Source organism: Orbicella franksi, chromosome 8 (genome assembly GCF_964199315.1).
Source record: "Orbicella franksi chromosome 8, jaOrbFran1.1, whole genome shotgun sequence".
NCBI lineage: Eukaryota > Metazoa > Cnidaria > Anthozoa > Scleractinia > Merulinidae > Orbicella > Orbicella franksi.
Genome location: NC_138152.1, coordinates 14,644,786 through 14,661,721, shown reverse-complemented (window position 1 = coordinate 14,661,721; position 16,936 = coordinate 14,644,786). Strand labels below are relative to the sequence as shown.

Here is a 16,936-nt window from a genome sequence, read left to right as displayed (position 1 = left end):
TTTAGAAGATGATGGTGCAAAATACTCAAGTACCAATCAGGCAAGTGACAAATTACTATTTGTAAACGTCTGACCTAAGAAACAAATTCTCAGAAATTGAAATCCTCTAGCATCGAACGCTAGTTTGCGTCAATCGATGTTAATTTACCCTAAAAAGTTCCACTTCCTCCCTTTCGATACATAAAGGCGTGAACGGCGAGCAGCTGGTAACTTAGATTTCTTCATGGTCATTCCTGGAGCATAGAAGTAAAAACAAGGGAATGCCCAGTGGAAAGCCTAGTGTTTGCAAAGATTGACAATGTTTTACACGTATATATGGTCTTTTTGAATTTGGTGCACTTGCTGCAGATACTATAACTTCAATCAGCGATTAATCATTAATCAAGTATCTAATCAAACCTTGTTTAGCTGGCCTTAGAGTGAATTGAATATTTTCACCTACATGGAGTTTTTGGGCTCTTTTCGTAGCTGGTGACCGGATTAATCTTCGGCTACTTGCACAGGTTAAAATATTTGATGTTAATGTAAATATTTAACCTGCTGTTGGAGCATCTCTTTTTGCAATGAGTTTTTTCTTTAACTCGAACCAAAAAAAAAATCTATTTTAAGACCTATTTGGTAGATTTATCTATAGTTATGAAACTAAGATGATCCTTATACCTGATAACAGCTTTATTTACTTTCCACTACATTACATGTACACTGAGTTACATAGCCCTTGTAAGAATGTTATTGCTTCCAAAAGACGCACTTTACTTCCACCTGCACCCGCATATATTGATCGTGGTTTAATACTCAGGGGACAGAGGTGGGTGGGGAAGGGGTGTGTTAGGGATTAGGGATAAGGGTTAGGGTTAAAAAAAAAATGCCCCAACCCTCCTTTACTGGAGCCCTTATGGGTCTTCAAGCGCCGCAAGGGCGAAAAAGTTTTGCACCCCTTTTGACACGGTTTTCATATGTCCAGACATATACAGAGCCAGAGTGTGTTAGCATCAAGCCAAAACAGATCGGATTTTCCCTTAATTAAGAGGCAATAAGTCTTTAAGTGGATTGTGAGAAGGCGCCGAATACAGAAACAAACGAACAATTTTTTAATGAAGAAATCAAGCCTGCAGTAAACACAAAGACAACCCATTACAGCTCATTATCTCTGCAGATTTGCGACCAGAGGTTATTATGTTTATCAAACCATTGCATTACAAAAAGGCTAAAAGTTATATACATGTTTATATTTTTCATTATCGGTTACAAATGGAAATAACATCCAAACATAATTGACCCGGTAAAAACCTGTCTTATCAATGTAAAGATCTTATACTGCCGTAGCACATCGATTAGGTAATGATCTCTGTTAGTTTTGGTCACTTGTAGACACCTTTGAAACCGGGAAATAACCTTTCTGCAAGGGTATCTCTGCAGGTGTAAAAATCGTCGTCTGACTTTACAGTTCCCAGTTTCTATATGAAAAAACAAATCTGACTTAAGGTATCATGGTGGGTGGATTGACAGTGTTTGGAAATCGCGTTCTTACGCTGGCGCTTTGAAAGGAAACCCCATCAACCTGTACATTTTCTGAAAGCTTAATAGTTACAGAATACAATCATATCTTTGAAATTTTCTAAAAAGTTATTGTCGCAGTGATATTAAAAGAAATACCCAGAAACACTGCTTCGCTTAAACTGGTTCGCTTCCGCGCGTGAATTACCGGAGCGGCGCGATTTACATCGGAAATGTTTTGTCACACATCACCCTCAAAAATCGTGTCTGCGATTTTTCAGATGTGGTTTGGTTTTTTTTCTACACCCTCCTAAACTTTGATAGTTTTAATGCGGACGTTTCCTTCTACAAAAGAGGCCATAAAAGAGGCCATAGAACGGAAGCGAAATTAAACGAAGCCCGACACGGTTTTTCGAAGGAGGTATCCTAGAACATACCTGCCGATTTTCAGCCAATTCCATCGGAAGACGCACGTAAACGAACTAAAAATGTTCATCCTTATATGCAGTTTTATTTTATCGAGAAAAACACGAAAAACCTTTTATGAGATTTGTATAAATAGGTGTTAAAAATCCCCTCCGCACTGACAGATGTCGGCATGGGTCAGTTTACCACAATGATGGGTTATGACAACTTGAAATAAACGGACGACTAATATTCTGGGGCGGAAACCCGCGTCGCAGTGAAGTCGTCCGAGAAGGGACAAACTACAAGTTAAACTGCCGTGATCTTTTACTTAAAAGATTTCGTCGGCGGCATTGGTATTATGTTGCTTAAGTTTAGACTCCTTCGTTCTCCAGACATTTTTGAAACCATGCCTCTGAAGCCAAAAAGCATGAAAAAGAGGAAATCTCGAGGTCTACATTGTCAACATCTACATCTGCGCTTGACTCTCTCGTTGTGGAAGTTTGGGAATCGCGTCCGTTCTACAACACTTTCGTGCGACTAGCACTTGTTTTATTTTGTTCTTTAGCTTCATTGGCGGGACTAGTGTCCTCGAGTTCCTTCAATCATTCTTCTTGGTTACAGTGCGACCCACGGTCGCTCAGAGCCGAAGATGTTGTTCGACGCTGAACCTGTAGGTTCCACCAGATTTTCGCCTCTTCGGCCTCTTCGAAGGCGAAAATGGGCAAGAATTTTTCGTCCTGACATAAAGAAAATTTTACAAGAACGAAAGCCAACTTGCCATGAAACCGACCAGATCAAGAACAGTTCCCGTGCACAAATGAAATATCACACCACGATTCGCGTTACTTGTGACAACTGGCGGTGAACTTTAATTAGAGGTGTCAACGCGCTGTAAGGGGTTAATAATATTCAAAAATAGTTTTTTTCCTTTAACTTAAAAAGTAAAAAAGCCCTTTTCCCCATTCTTTTTGCAAAATATTTATCTCAGTCTTCTCAATTTGAACAGCCAAAAAGAGATTTTTCGCATTTTTCGAAAAAATCCACCTACCATGATACCTCAAATTAAAATTTGGCACTTTTTTAAGGGCCGAAAGAAATCACCTCGAGACTTTTGGGTCGGGTTGCCTACCTTTGGAACTCTAAGGCATTATACATTATCGAAACCTTTATTTATTTACGTTTTATATTACATTCACTATTTTCTTATTGCAATTAAGGACAGTCAAACATCCGCTAATCAAGAGAATGTTACCTTTCAGTTGAAAACATTATGATTATAGCTTTATCTCTAGGAGGTCTACAGACAGAACTTGCTGCTATCGCTTCACAGCGTCACGTTACGGCTACTAATTTGAACATATTCTAACAATAAAGTGTCCTCTGGCAAGTAAATATTTCTTGCTGCTATAAATAGATAAAAGATATGGCAATAACATATCTGAGTTAAATGCAGAAAAACACATGCTGTATTTGAATTTTTCAAAATCGCATTTTTACGTAATTATGATAATCGTCTTCTCTCGTTGTAATGGAACGTAACGTACGTATTTTGGCGCATCTTAATTTTCGCGTTTCTCGCGGATTGACAAATTAAGTTTCGCGAGAAGTATTGCTTAGCGAAACTCCTGAAATAAAGTACCAAGAAGTTAAATATTTGTAAAATACGAGAAAATAACATCCAGACTTTCCAAGTTCCGTTTTATTAACCTAAAAGTATTTTTTATCAGGAATTTTTTATATCATAACATAGTCACAGCAAACGTAAATTTCGCGCATATCTATTTATCTTCGCGAATTTTTTTACATTAATTTGTCAATCAGTGAGTTAAAAATACCCCTACGAGGTTAATCATCAAAAGGCTTTGAAATGAAATTTTATCCAAATAACTTTCATCGCTAAACTTTTACCGTCTTCTAGCAAACCGATCTAAAGGTAACGATCAACCGCCAGAAAATTGTCTTTAACAGTGAGCAGTAAATTCTAAAAACCACAGCAACCGCCTTTAAGACCTGAAACTAGTGGTTGGTGGAAAAAAAAAAAAAAGAAAAGAAAAAAAAAAAAAAAAAGAAAAAGAAAAAGAAAAAAAAAAGAGTTTACAAAAAGTTTGTACATAGTATATCTCATACCTTTAGTAGAGACCCGAGTTTGTAAAGGCTACCAATGATCATTTCCCAACAACAACAACAACAACAGAAAAATAGATTGAATCTTAGATCAAAATTAACCATATGCAGATATAAGGGAAACAAATGAAAGACCTAATAAATAATGACAACAAGGCTAGCTCAGTGTTGAGGACAAAAATACAATAAATTGGTTCAGCCCTATCTGTAACCAGACAACACGAAAAATTAAAAACAAAATTTTATATAATCCGTTTTGGTCAGTTTGTTTATGTTACATTATAAATGAGTTACATAAAGAAAACAAAACAAAACAAACAAACAAACAAAAAATACTGAATGGGGGGACGGTAGCGAAGTCAACCAAGATAAAACACTTCCACCTCATCAGGTGTGAAGGAGAAAGTCCCAGCCAGGATTGTGTGCCTGTCCTGTACTCCACTTGGAACAGAGTAAGTGTTGCCAAAGTTTGTTTCTGAAGTAATGTTACTGTTTGCATTGTCAGCAATTTTCAAGTCAAACCCTCCACCAAATATTGGACCAAAACTTGGGCTATTGTAAATTGCATAAATGTGGTGCATCACCATGCTTTTAAATGGTCCAAGACCTTCTTTGTTGCGCAGCGAAAATATGAACGCATTGGAGCTGGAACCATAGCTATCACTGGTATCTGAATAACAAGAATATTATAGTAGAAAAATCGATGAAAGGAATAAAAAAAAGTCTAACAATTCGGATACCTAATATTATGGAGGTTCAAAATTAATGTTTCCACGTTCTATAGAGTCAGCTAAATCAATACCATAAATGTTTGTTATTAATCCGGAGCTTGCTTGGTAGATTGGTGTAGGAGTAGTAGAGATTTAAAATCGGAGTGAATAAGAAAAACATTTTGAACCACCAAAAACCTATTCATGCCTCATTTTGCTAACTCAAACAAAATAACTTATCTCTTAAATGTAAAAATACATTTATGGTGTAGTTTCAAACTGTAGTTACACTGTAAAAGTTTAACATATTATTATTTGACACAGCAATTTTATCATACCCCAGGGAATATCGGTGTATCCTCCAAACACGTACTGTCCATTTTTGATGATGGTAACCGTGTGATTTTTCCCATCACACCTGGTGTGAAAGGTACTGGCAGCCCAGCCGTCAGTGGAGGCGCGGTAACACAGCAACCACTGAGGGTTCAATCCAACAGCAGGCGTCAGGAACTGCTTAAGGCGGCTTTGGTAAAATGCATTTCCACCTAAAGCAGCCGAAAGCGATAACCCACCTGCAATATAAAAACAAGGACTTATATAACTAGTGTCCGGTGGGCAACGTACAAGGCAGTAATAAAACAGTAAAAGAGCGGAAACAGAGAAGTAACAGAGCGGTAACAGAGTAGTAACAGAGCAGTAACAGAGCAGTAACAGAGCAGTAACAGAGCAGTAACATAGTAGTAACGCAACAGTAACAGAGCAGTAACAGAGCGGTAACAAACCAGGACCAGAGCGGTAATAAAGCAGTAAAAGAACAGTGATCGAGCAGTAAAAGGATGTTTGAATCTCTGATTATGAATGTATTAACCTTTTCCTATATACAACATGTACATCATGTCAACTGCGTTTGAGAGAAAAATGAAACATGAACAATAAATGCAACAGAGATGAGACATGAAAAAAAAAAAAAAAAAAAAAAAAAAAACTGGTACGAATTTTGTAAAACTGTTTCTTACTTTTTATAACGTCACATTTCTCACCAGTCCAAGGCTGTGTGCACAAACATGAAAATGTTTGTTTTTCGTCGTAAGACAAACAAGAACCACCATTGAGGCATCCGGTAATGAGACAACCCTAGATTAAAATTGGATGAAAGAAAAGAAAATGTGAGATTCTAAATACGAAATTGCTAAGATATTGTTACGCTGTAACAACCCCAACTGAAAGAGAGCAGAAGCGCACTAGAACTCATATAAGGTTAGCCCCTCAGAGAAACCAAGAACTCGAACCAGACACAGATGAACAACTCGTGGCACAAGCTACCACCAACCCAACTGCTGCAGTTTCATTTTCCTAAGAGAATCAAGACACTGTAATCACAAGCGCTTATGTAAACCGGAGTGGCAGGCTTAGCACGTCTCCCGCTGAGAGGCTCGATATGTACCTTGTTCTTTGCTGTACAATGTTGACCTATTAAAAAAAGGAGCTTTTGTTGTGGACTTTTCGCTTATATTCCTTTGCTCTATGCTACAAGTAGTCCCTCTTTCGCTTAGTCCGTCGAGCGAGACCGTAAATAAACCGCGAGGAAAAAATGGCCGCGTGAAATCATGAGGGCGACACGCGTTTGCGCGACCATTTTTTTTTTTCTCGCGGTTTTCTCTCGCGTCACGCAAGACGGACTAAGCGAAAGAGCGACTACTCGTAGTCTACTTTGTTTAGTTGACATGTTATTTTGTTTTGTTGTTATAACTCACCTCATCAGGAGGAGAAGGATGCCATGATAAAATTATGTACTTCGAATGTATCTCCGGTGACATAAGCACCACATGAGCCATTATACCTCTTCCTTTAATGTTCTTAGTATCAAAGCAACTAAAAGAGCTACATTGCCTCCTGTTCTTGACATAATAGCTAACTTTTATTTCAGTCGCTGTATAGAACCCTCATAAATAATTCACGACCTTTTCTGCTTTGAAAGGCAAGCATAACCGGTAGCTAACAAAACAGATAAGTTAAACAAGTGAGATATTTGTAAAAAGAAATTCTTTCCCAAAAAATAAAGAAAGAAATAAATAAAGAAAAAAATAATAAAACAAAATAAATATAAACGATGAAAGAACTGGTCTGAAATGATTATCTTACTTTAACTGTTATTGTAGGGATCTGAACTGAGGCATATCTGGCAAAATGAAACAAACTTATGTTGATGTCCCGCTCGAATATTTACGAAATTAACTAAATGTTCCTTATGGTTATGAGTTGTAGTCATTTCAGGCTGAATTGCTCCCGAAATTAAGATCACTGTTGGGGAATTTCGGACAAAAAAAGAGCGAGGAAAAAAAAAATTAAAACAAAAACAAAGAAAGAAAGAAAAGAAAAGAAAGACTGTTAAATTTGAATCGATATAATTCGACGCGAGCTTAAAAGACAAATATTATATTCCAGTTCAAACTACCTTGACAAAACGTTTGACAAGAAAATCATTAATTAAAGGATAGCCAATAATTTATCTTGAAAAATTGCTTTCATTTTATCTATAACTTTGGAAGAATAACGAAGCGCTAACTCGGAAATTTTTACTGTGAGCTAACAAGACAGCTAATTAGGGAGAGAGATACACGCTAAAATTATGTCAATAATAGCCCTTTTCACGGTTACCTTTGTTCATTTGCATTACAATAAAATTTAGCATGTATGTGAGGCAATTTCGGGCTATTTTGTAGTTTTAGCCCGAAATTGCCTCGCATCCACGTTCGTTGGATTACCTTGTAATGCAAATGAGAAAAATTAACCGTGAAAAGGGCTATTAGAATTATAGCAAAAGACCTGGTTAAAAAAAAAAAATAATAATAATAATAATAATAATAACTACGCAAATGAGATGCACGAACGCCGAGCAAGGGAGCGAAAGACGAGAAGCGCACTAATAATTTGACTAAGAGCGAACGAGCGACCTGCCAGAAAATAGTTTATGCAAGGGACGCGCTTAAAAAATGTTGTCTCCCTGTTGTGGAGAGAGACTCCAATTCTTTTCCTACTTAGAACTGATTGTAACAGAAATCTGCGTCTGTTCCTAATTCACGACACCGACGGTAGCGTAGTAGAAACATATTACAGTTGAGCCCCGAAAGAACTCTCAGGGGAATCGAAAAATAGTTCGAAAATAGCAGGTGTTCGAAATAGCCGTTAGTAAATGACTGAAAAACGGTTCCAAGGGAAATAGTTTTGAGTTCGAAATAACGGGGAAGTCGAAATAACCGAGATCGAATTGACGGGTTCGACTGTTACCAGCCAGTTATGTTTATTTGGACATTTGTTTTCTTACCTGCTTTGTTAGAAGTCAGTCAGACTCATCTTTCTAAGCGGGAAAGGTACAATTTGGATAGTTATTTAGGGATCAATACACCGAATGTGAACTTACGATCGATCGTACGAAGTAAAGACAACCTGCCAGGGATTATAGAATTTGGGAACTCGTGTCAATTCATATTTTAGCAAATTGCGATGAAACTATTTTAAAGAGGTTCAGTCAATAACATTTAGGGCAAAACAAATGAATAGGAAAAGGCACGCAGTAAAAGATTTAACTTGCTGCTGTGGTTCTAATCATGAGTAAAGAAACTAAGGAGCAAAGCGACCGTGAAGAAGTCCGGAATTCATTACCGCAACATTAGTTTTACGGGTAACAATGTTGTCAAATTTTATCAATAAAATTATCCTTATTGAAACTCGTCAACTCACTTTTAAAAGCAGCGAGAAAGTTACGTCCTCCTGATCATGGAATTTGATGTCTTCATTAACATCGTACTTGTTAAGTTCACAAGTTCCTTTGTCGTCCTATACAGATACAGCACTCTATAGAAAACTTGGACTGGTGCATTTATCAGCAGGCGATGTGTCAAAGGGCAGAACAATTAAGAGACTGTCATAAACTGGGAACACAGGCAGAGGCCACCTTGTAGTAACTAGCTTGCTTAAACAAGCAAACGATAATAAATATACAGTTATTTTCTTTTTTTCTGAAAGCTATCTGAATGCAATTATTTTGACAGCAAGTTTTCGAATAGTATGTTATTCGCCCGAAAAGCCTTGAGAACTACCTGAGAACAAAACTAAACTCAGGAAATTTCACAGCCTGCGAAGGAGCATTCATGGCAGCTTGTGTTGCCTGGAACATTCTAGAAACGTTCCTCTATCGTGGCTGTTTAGCAACCATTCTTGAGTTCTTGCTGCGGGAAAGCTTTGTTAGAGGCAGGTTTACTTAATACCCTCAAATTGTGGGCAAAGTTTTCAGCTTCCCATGCTGAAACACCGCTAACACTGTTTTCGTTTTTTTTAATGAAATCTCGCTACTGAGTATTTCCCAGGGCCCCTATAGATATCAGCCTGGTAAAATAAAGTTACTTTTCTTACTTACTTAATTACTTGCTCGCTTGTTTGCTTGCTTGCTTACTCTATTTAGCTTTTCCGAAGAAACGGGCAATGCTTTTCACATTATTAAATCATATGGATTAAAATCCTCTGAAAAATTCTTGCGAACATTGGTCGTCAACGAAGCTTCATTATTGTTACGTTTCTTATTCTATATAGCAGTGTATGAAGCGGCCGTCCGATGCGGCCGGAAATCAAGACACAGTTAAAAAAAAAATAAATAAATAAATAAATGAAAAGTAAAATAATAATAATAATAACGATAACGATAACGATAATGAAATGATAATGATATCGATAATGATAATGATAATGATAATGATAATGATAATGATAATGATAATGATAATGATAACATAATCTGTTGAGTTTTACTCCCAGGAGGAAAGCGCTCCGAACTTTATCTGCTGCAATAAAATTTACGTTCATGCGGATTGAATGCGAAATTTAGTAGCACCTTAGGGTGTATATATAATGCATACGACAAAATCAGTGTTGTTCGAATTTGCGGTGTCGGTTTGACATACTGAAGAGCACGAGCGACATGCCGAATTTTAGTCATAACATCTTAACGCCTTATATTGAGTATTAAAGAGTCGAACGTTTTATTGCTTAGACAGGGAAGTGAATGTTACAGAGAGCTCAAGTTCAAGAAAACTAAATTTGGACTCCGTTTCCCCCGTCGTAGCACTGTATGTTAATCTTGGACTGCTGCTTTCTACACCAGGCTAGAGATCCGGGTACGAGCTATGGCCGGGAGACATTATGTTGTTTTCCTGGACAAGACACTTCACTCTCACGGTGCCTCTCCTCACCCATGTGTTCAATGGGTGCAGTCGACTTTAATACAACAACAAAAACAACAACCATTTTATTTTGCATAATACAGAGAATATCATACAGCAAAAGATTACATTTTGATCACTTAACCCAAATGTTGGCTGACTTGTGCTTTCCGTTCACTCTGATTGGTCTCACTGAAACTTGGATTAATAATTATACTGACCAGGCAATACTGGGGGTAACCCTGTTATGGACTAGCATTCCATCCAGTGGGGAGTAGGAATATTCCTGGTCGCTTCATGCAACAGTGAGAAACCGGGATAAGCTCTGCCATTGGCTCACGTTTTATTTGGATGTTGTTAATAACCAAAATAATGCAATATGTATGTGTGGCAAATTGGAATCATTTTGTTGTTTCAGCCAGAAGTTGCATCGCATCTTCGTTAGATTACGTTGTTATACAAATGAGAAAAACAAACCGTGAACTTAAGGCTATTAGGCTGAATTGCATTCAAAGAGCGTCTGCGTAGAAGGCTACTAAATGGATTGATGTATCCTAACCTTGTATACGGCGGATGCGCCCGCAGTTCGAGCGGCAGTCAAAACTTTGCTGTCCTACTCAAACGACACGATAATAGCCTTTTCCTTCAAAGCTAACAAAAATAAAGGCAATGATGAAGTTGCTTTAGCCTCTTCTAATAGTTAACTTGAGAATTCCGGGTTAATTTGACGAGGGACAGCATATCTTGTTTAAAATAATACAACTATTATCTTGCCTGGCGTCACTCGACGAACTACTAGCGAGTTGCCATGTCGGACGCCGGCGACCCATTTTTGGCGCCAAATTGGAAGCTTGGAGACAATTTTTTTAAATATATTTTTTACTTTTTACAATCTGATATAGTTTTTGGAATTGTAAATCCCTTTTCGTGAATATTAATGCCATTTCCAGTGAGAAAAGTTGCCTGATTTCAATACTATTCCTATCAACACGCGCGGCTAAATGACAAACTGCCCTCTGTAAAACGCGCCAAAACGGGAAATGCGCGGGCTGAAAATTCATTTGCCGCCCTGATTCTGATTGGCTGCAGAGATGTCAAACAGCTTCGCTCGGTCAATGAGATCCTGAGGATACCATTTTAATGCTGGAGTTGGCGCGAGTTTGCACTTTGTAGTTCTGTAGTGAACTTTGACGTTTGAAGATTTTGAAGTCCTAAATTTTCATCTTTTTTCTAGTCAAAACTCGGACTTAGACAACCAGCAACTGGATGAAACTGAGCAAAAAGCTCAAGCAAAAAACCAAGAAAGCAAATGAACGGGGAGTAAAAAAGTTCGAGAAATGGTATGAGGAAAGAAAAATTACAGTGGATCTTAAGTCCAATGGACTTGAGTGAAATTCTGCGAAAGTTCTTCGCTAAAAGGAAAACAGAGAAAGGCCAAGCATTAATCCAAGTGCATTGATTGGGATTAGAGTGGCCATTCATCGCCATCTAACCTGTGCTCCACTCAGCCGAAACATAAGCAGTTTGCAAGACAGCAAATTCATGTTTGCCAACAAAATGTTGGAAGCGAAGGCCAAGCTACTTACGGAAGAAAACGATGCGAAACTAGAACACAAATCATCCATGCAGTTAGGGGACAGGTAGAAATTGGATCGATACCTCATGGAAGGACAGAACACGGACGGCGTTTGGAAAGATACGGAGAAGTTAGTTGAGTTTATTTGGTTTTCGTTGTGTTTTGAGAGGGGGACATGGGGGGCTTCTGAACACCGCAACACCGCAAAAAAGAAATTAACGAACACCGCATCACCGCAAGAAAAGTCAACGAAACACCGTCACCGCAACACGTACTTTTAGCGCCATGATTAGTTCATCTACACTTCAAGTGAAATAATAATTTAATACCTCAACACTTTTCCACAAAATAAACACATCACAACGCTTTTCATTGCGAATATGTCGATACTGCTGATGCCTGTAAATCAGTTTTCCTGCTCTTCTCAAGAAACCTTGCGCGAAGGAAGGAAGCGGACGAAGAAGAAAGAGAGGAGCTTCGAGAGATGGCCTTTACCCCAGATCCCTCTCTTCTTTTACTTCGCTCACTTTTCGTGATGTATAAACCCACTCACTGAAGCCCTGTCTTGACTGAAAGTATTGCTTTCCGGAGCTAGCTGCGTTTGCGTTCGATATCGATAATCGAAGGTCAAGAAAGTCGCAGGACCTTGGAGCGGGTATGGACCGGTATCAGAATGACCTCTAGGAGAAGCCGACTAGCAAAAGGAAACAAATAGTAAACGTGTGTAAGTTACAAAGCTTCCTTAGCTTAGAAAGCCTTCTTTCTCCCCTGCCGACGCGACATGTGAATATATTTTGTGGCCGGTAGTTTTCGCCACCTTTTCCTTTTTTCGTAGAAAAAAAACTGTGCAGTCAATAATACATTATATATTCGGCCTTGTCGTTTCCAGAATTTCCAGAATTGTTTCTGTCCTCGCTCCTCCACTTGTCTAGCATACTTGTCAAGTTGCGTATAAATGAAAACAGCTTCGGATTGGCAGCTGAAGCATAGTAAAGATTGACTACAGACAGTGATGGTCTGTATTTTGTTACAAATTATTAACCTCAATGGTACGTGTCATAAATTAGCATGGATTAACGAAGTTTGCATGCTAAATTTAGGTCAAATTTAGGTTTGATACAGGTAAATCAAAACCCCAGCACCGCAAAAAATTTCATTTCACCGAACACCGCAGCGCGAAAAACACAAACATCGCACACCGTAGGGTTTGAGATCACCGCAACATCGCAAGTTGAGATTTTATTCACCGCATCACCGCATTAAAAAAACATCAGTACCGCAACACCGCAAATCCCCATGTCCCCCTCTTTTGATTTTATTCGCCGCAACAGAGAGGGATGGCGGGAGCTTACAACGCAGTCATTTGATCATTTTTGCTAATCTTAGTTACTAATCTTTTTAAAACTAGATTACATGTGACTTTTATTGTGTACAGAAAGGAATTTTAGTTGGCTTTTGTTTAGCTGATCATATTGTAGCAACAACTTTTCACATCTTAGCTTCATGCTACGTCTCTGTTAAGCATTTTTCTCTTATCAATTTAAATGAATTTGTACGATTTGGCCTTGTGTATTGATAATAATGATAATCAAATGACTTTTGTCAGGCATATAGTTTATTTGTGTCCCTCGTAGTATTTTTTGCGCCCGAGCGGAGCGACAGGACAGTTTTTCCCGCCTACTGATTCCTGATTGGTCAATTCAAATTTCAGGCGCGTCAGCCGTATGCAAGGAAATCAGACTTTTGTTTTGAGACATTTCACATGAGAAAACAAAAGTCTGATTTCCTCTGTCAACATGCAAGAGCCAAAGAGGCCGTTCCCCTTCCCCCTCCCTCCGGTCTTTTTTTGTCTGGGCTGAATTTTTTTAGGTGATGACGTAAGCCTAATCGCTGAATGGAATGGATCGACTGTCGCCCTTCGCGTAGCCCGGCGCCTACGCTCACATCGCTTGGCAGATTTTCCGCACCGTCGAAGAAACCTTTTGAGGGAGGAAGCGGAATATCAGGAGCTAGACTGGTCAGCCATTTTGCTGAGCCAAGTAAGGATTTAGTACGTCGGATTTAAACTATTTCGGGTTTTCAGTTCTGAAGTGATTGTCGCTCCATAATCTTTGTGTGTACACAAGCAACGAGCACAGGAAAGGTGCGCGACCTGACGAAGTCACGGAACTCCATGAGTGTGGCGGGAGACAAGAAGGAAACCAATAGGAACCCTCTTCATATCTTAGTAACAAGGCAGATCGTGTTGGAGATATAAAGCGTGTTTGAAATTCTTTTCTACGTGCTCTGTCGTGTTTATGTTTTATATACGGTCAGTACAAAATGCACACTGCAGTCTGCACACTGCTGACCAGACGCTGAGTGATCCCAGCCAAACGAGGCCACTGAAGGATTCGCTCCAATCGCAATTGTTAGGGTCGTCTCGAAATTTAATTAATTCTCCTTCACCCTCCTGTCCTTCATCTTTGGTTCCCCCACTCTGAAATGGTATTAAAGGCCATCAATTTCGTCAAAACGTTTCCCTGAGAGTCGTTGGATGAGGCGTTATGCGAAGGTCGCTTTATCGAACGGTTTAAATTACCTACCTTAATTCCAACCTGCTCTTGTTTCGGTGATTGTAAGATAAGGGGCACAACTGAATTTGGCAAATCTTCTATAGGCAAAATTGGAAACTGAAAGGAGAACAGTTTCATGTAAACCACAACGCAAAAGTATCCTAAACCCCGGCCAAGACAGATAGAATATCCTCTTAGTTAAGAGGTAATAAGGCTGTGGATTGGGAGGAGGCGAAATATAGAAAAACACGAACAGTCCTCATCGAAGAATTTATACCTGCAGTAAACTCAAATTCAACACATTTCCTGTGCAATATTTTATAAGGAATTTTAAGGAATTTTATTACGTTCATCAAACCATTACATTACACAACTTCAAAACTGAATATATTTACAAATATCATTGGTTACAAATGGAAATGACATCCCAGCACAATCGACTCGGTGTTATAAACCTGTCTTATCAATGTAATAATCTCATGCTGCACTAGAATTTCGACCAAGCAACAATCCTTCGTCGCTCGCTCGGCCACTTCGCGACCTTCACAATGCCAATCTCGCAGTTCACCTCGCCCACTCAGCTATTCTACCCTGAAATTTATGACGTCGATTTGTGGCAAGTCTACAAGTACAATCTCTGTTATTCTCGGTGTAAGTTATTCTTCAGAAGCCTTGTTTATAAATGATTGTCAAAGAAAGAAAGAAAAGAAAGAAAGAAATTGCTGCTTGGCTTTAAGGTGGGGGCATTGTCACTTTCGGAACTCCACGGCATGATACACCAGTCCTTTACTTATTTACGTTTTATACTTCATTCACTATTTTCTTAATGTCAATTTAGCTTAGTCAAATATCCGCTAATTAAGAGACGGTTACTTTACAGTTAAAACATTGTGATTAAAGCTTGATCTCTAGGCTGTCTACGGACAGAACTTGCTGCTGTAGCCTCGGAACTTTGTGTTACGGCTACTGTTTTGAACATATCTTAACAAAAGAAAAGTTTCCTCGGGCAAGTATATATTCGTTGCTGCTACAAATTGGTGAAAGAAATCACAATTAAATATTAAGATTAAATGCAGAGAAACAAAAATGCGGCATTTGGTGTGGGACACCAAGAAACGCATATAAATATTGTGTTTGGGTCGATAAAATCGTGTTATTCGTTTTGAAATGAATGCAATAAATACGCTCCTGAAATACGGGTAAAGAATTATACTGAAAACGGCCGCTAGCCGCCACAAATATCCAGACTTTTCAACGGCCATTCTATTTCCCTAAAAGCTACATTAGGGAAGCTTTAATGAAAGATACGTACTTTCGAGCGCAATTCTCTGTTAATTTACAACAAATATGTTACGGATGTTACCTACGTATGTATTTATTTTAAGGCTTGTGCTTGTAGCCGATATAACGTGCGCTCTTATTGGCTATTTCTAGAGCACCGTTCTCTCGTAGGGATGGCGGAGCCTATTTTGAATTGGCGGGGTTTACAACCGAGCGCCAGAGGCGCCAACTAGTAGGGGATCTGGAGATATTTGTAATAATATTATTGAGGGGGAGGGGGGGGGGGCTTTACAGTATTTCCCTCCCCCCCAACGGCTCCGCCAACCCTGTCTCGTAATGCATATGGGCCGTTTACCGGCCTGCTAAAACAAAGCGAAAGGAATTTTTTTTAAAAAAGAATGTTGCTGTTTTCATGAAAATTGTAGTAACTGAAAACGATGAAATAAAACGTCAGGATAACAGCGAATTCATTGTAGTTCACCTAAGTTATGCGGTTGGAAACAATGAATGTATGGCCAGATAAGTGTGCACTTTAAAGAATGGCTCATTTGTTTGTTTTGCTTTTGTTTCTTAAAGGCCATAAAAATAAATTACTTATTAACCGAGAGTAAGGTCTTTACTGGAAAGTCTCAAATTTCGGCCTTGCCGTATTGACCTCGCTATCGCTCGGTCATTGCGGCCAGGTCTCAAGACCTCACTCTCGGTTAATAAGTAGTTAATAACATGTATTGTTATCAATTTGCTAATCATTGAATTATGAAGGTATCAATAAATTTAACCATCAAAAGAATTAGCAATAACATTTGAAAAGAAATTAAATGCCCTAATTCATCACAAATAGCAATAATAATAATAATAATAATAATAATAATAATAATAATAATAATAATGACTGCCTTAGGCTCATGGATTGAACTCGGCACCAGAAGTTAAAAGCGGCAAGACTTTACGGACTTAAAATAATAATAATAATAATAATAATAATAATAATAATAATAATAATAATAAATTAAAGAGCCCCTAGGGTCAAAACACCATCTTTAACTACGAACTGGCTGGTGAAATCTCTCAACTATTGGCTGGTGATATAAGCCTGAGTTCACTAACGCCGCTGGATTGCCGATATTATCTCGCCTACAGAGCGAATTAAAATGTTTATAATCGTCAGAGTTTATCCTTGTTTATGTCGCATGAGACGCATATAAGTATGCCAAACCGTCACGACAAGAAAGTACCCCAAGGTTATACTCTATAGCTGACATTTGGGTAGGTTGCATTTTAAAGAGTTTGCCGGTAATTATCCCAGCCAGTCCCTTATCGGGATAGAAAAATTCAGCGTCCAACGCGATAGCCATAGTAGGTACACATCTCCTCCCCCCCCCCCCCCCCCCACCACCCACCAAAAAAGCAAAGAAAAGAATATATCACAAATCAAAACTACTCATATAAACACATAAAAGATCAAATAACTAATGACAACATGTTAAGTCTAAGTCATTAGTGTGGTCAAAATTAAAATAAATTGGTTAAGTATATTATTTGTAATAGTTTTCAAACAACTTAACGGGA

The 16,936-nt window shown here is 38.5% G+C and overlaps 1 protein-coding gene across 1 annotated transcript; it reads right to left on the bottom strand.

Moving 5' to 3' along the window:
• Positions 1-4,294: 4,294 nt before the first annotated feature.
• On the bottom strand, positions 4,295-9,716 carry LOC145495690 (uncharacterized). Its single transcript, XM_081475307.1, is given in 5 exon segments — positions 4,295-4,699; positions 5,078-5,311; positions 5,756-5,873; positions 8,481-8,671; positions 9,698-9,716. Coding segments are annotated over 5 exon segments (873 nt in total). The 3' UTR covers positions 4,295-4,388.
• Positions 9,717-16,936: the final 7,220 nt, after the last annotated feature.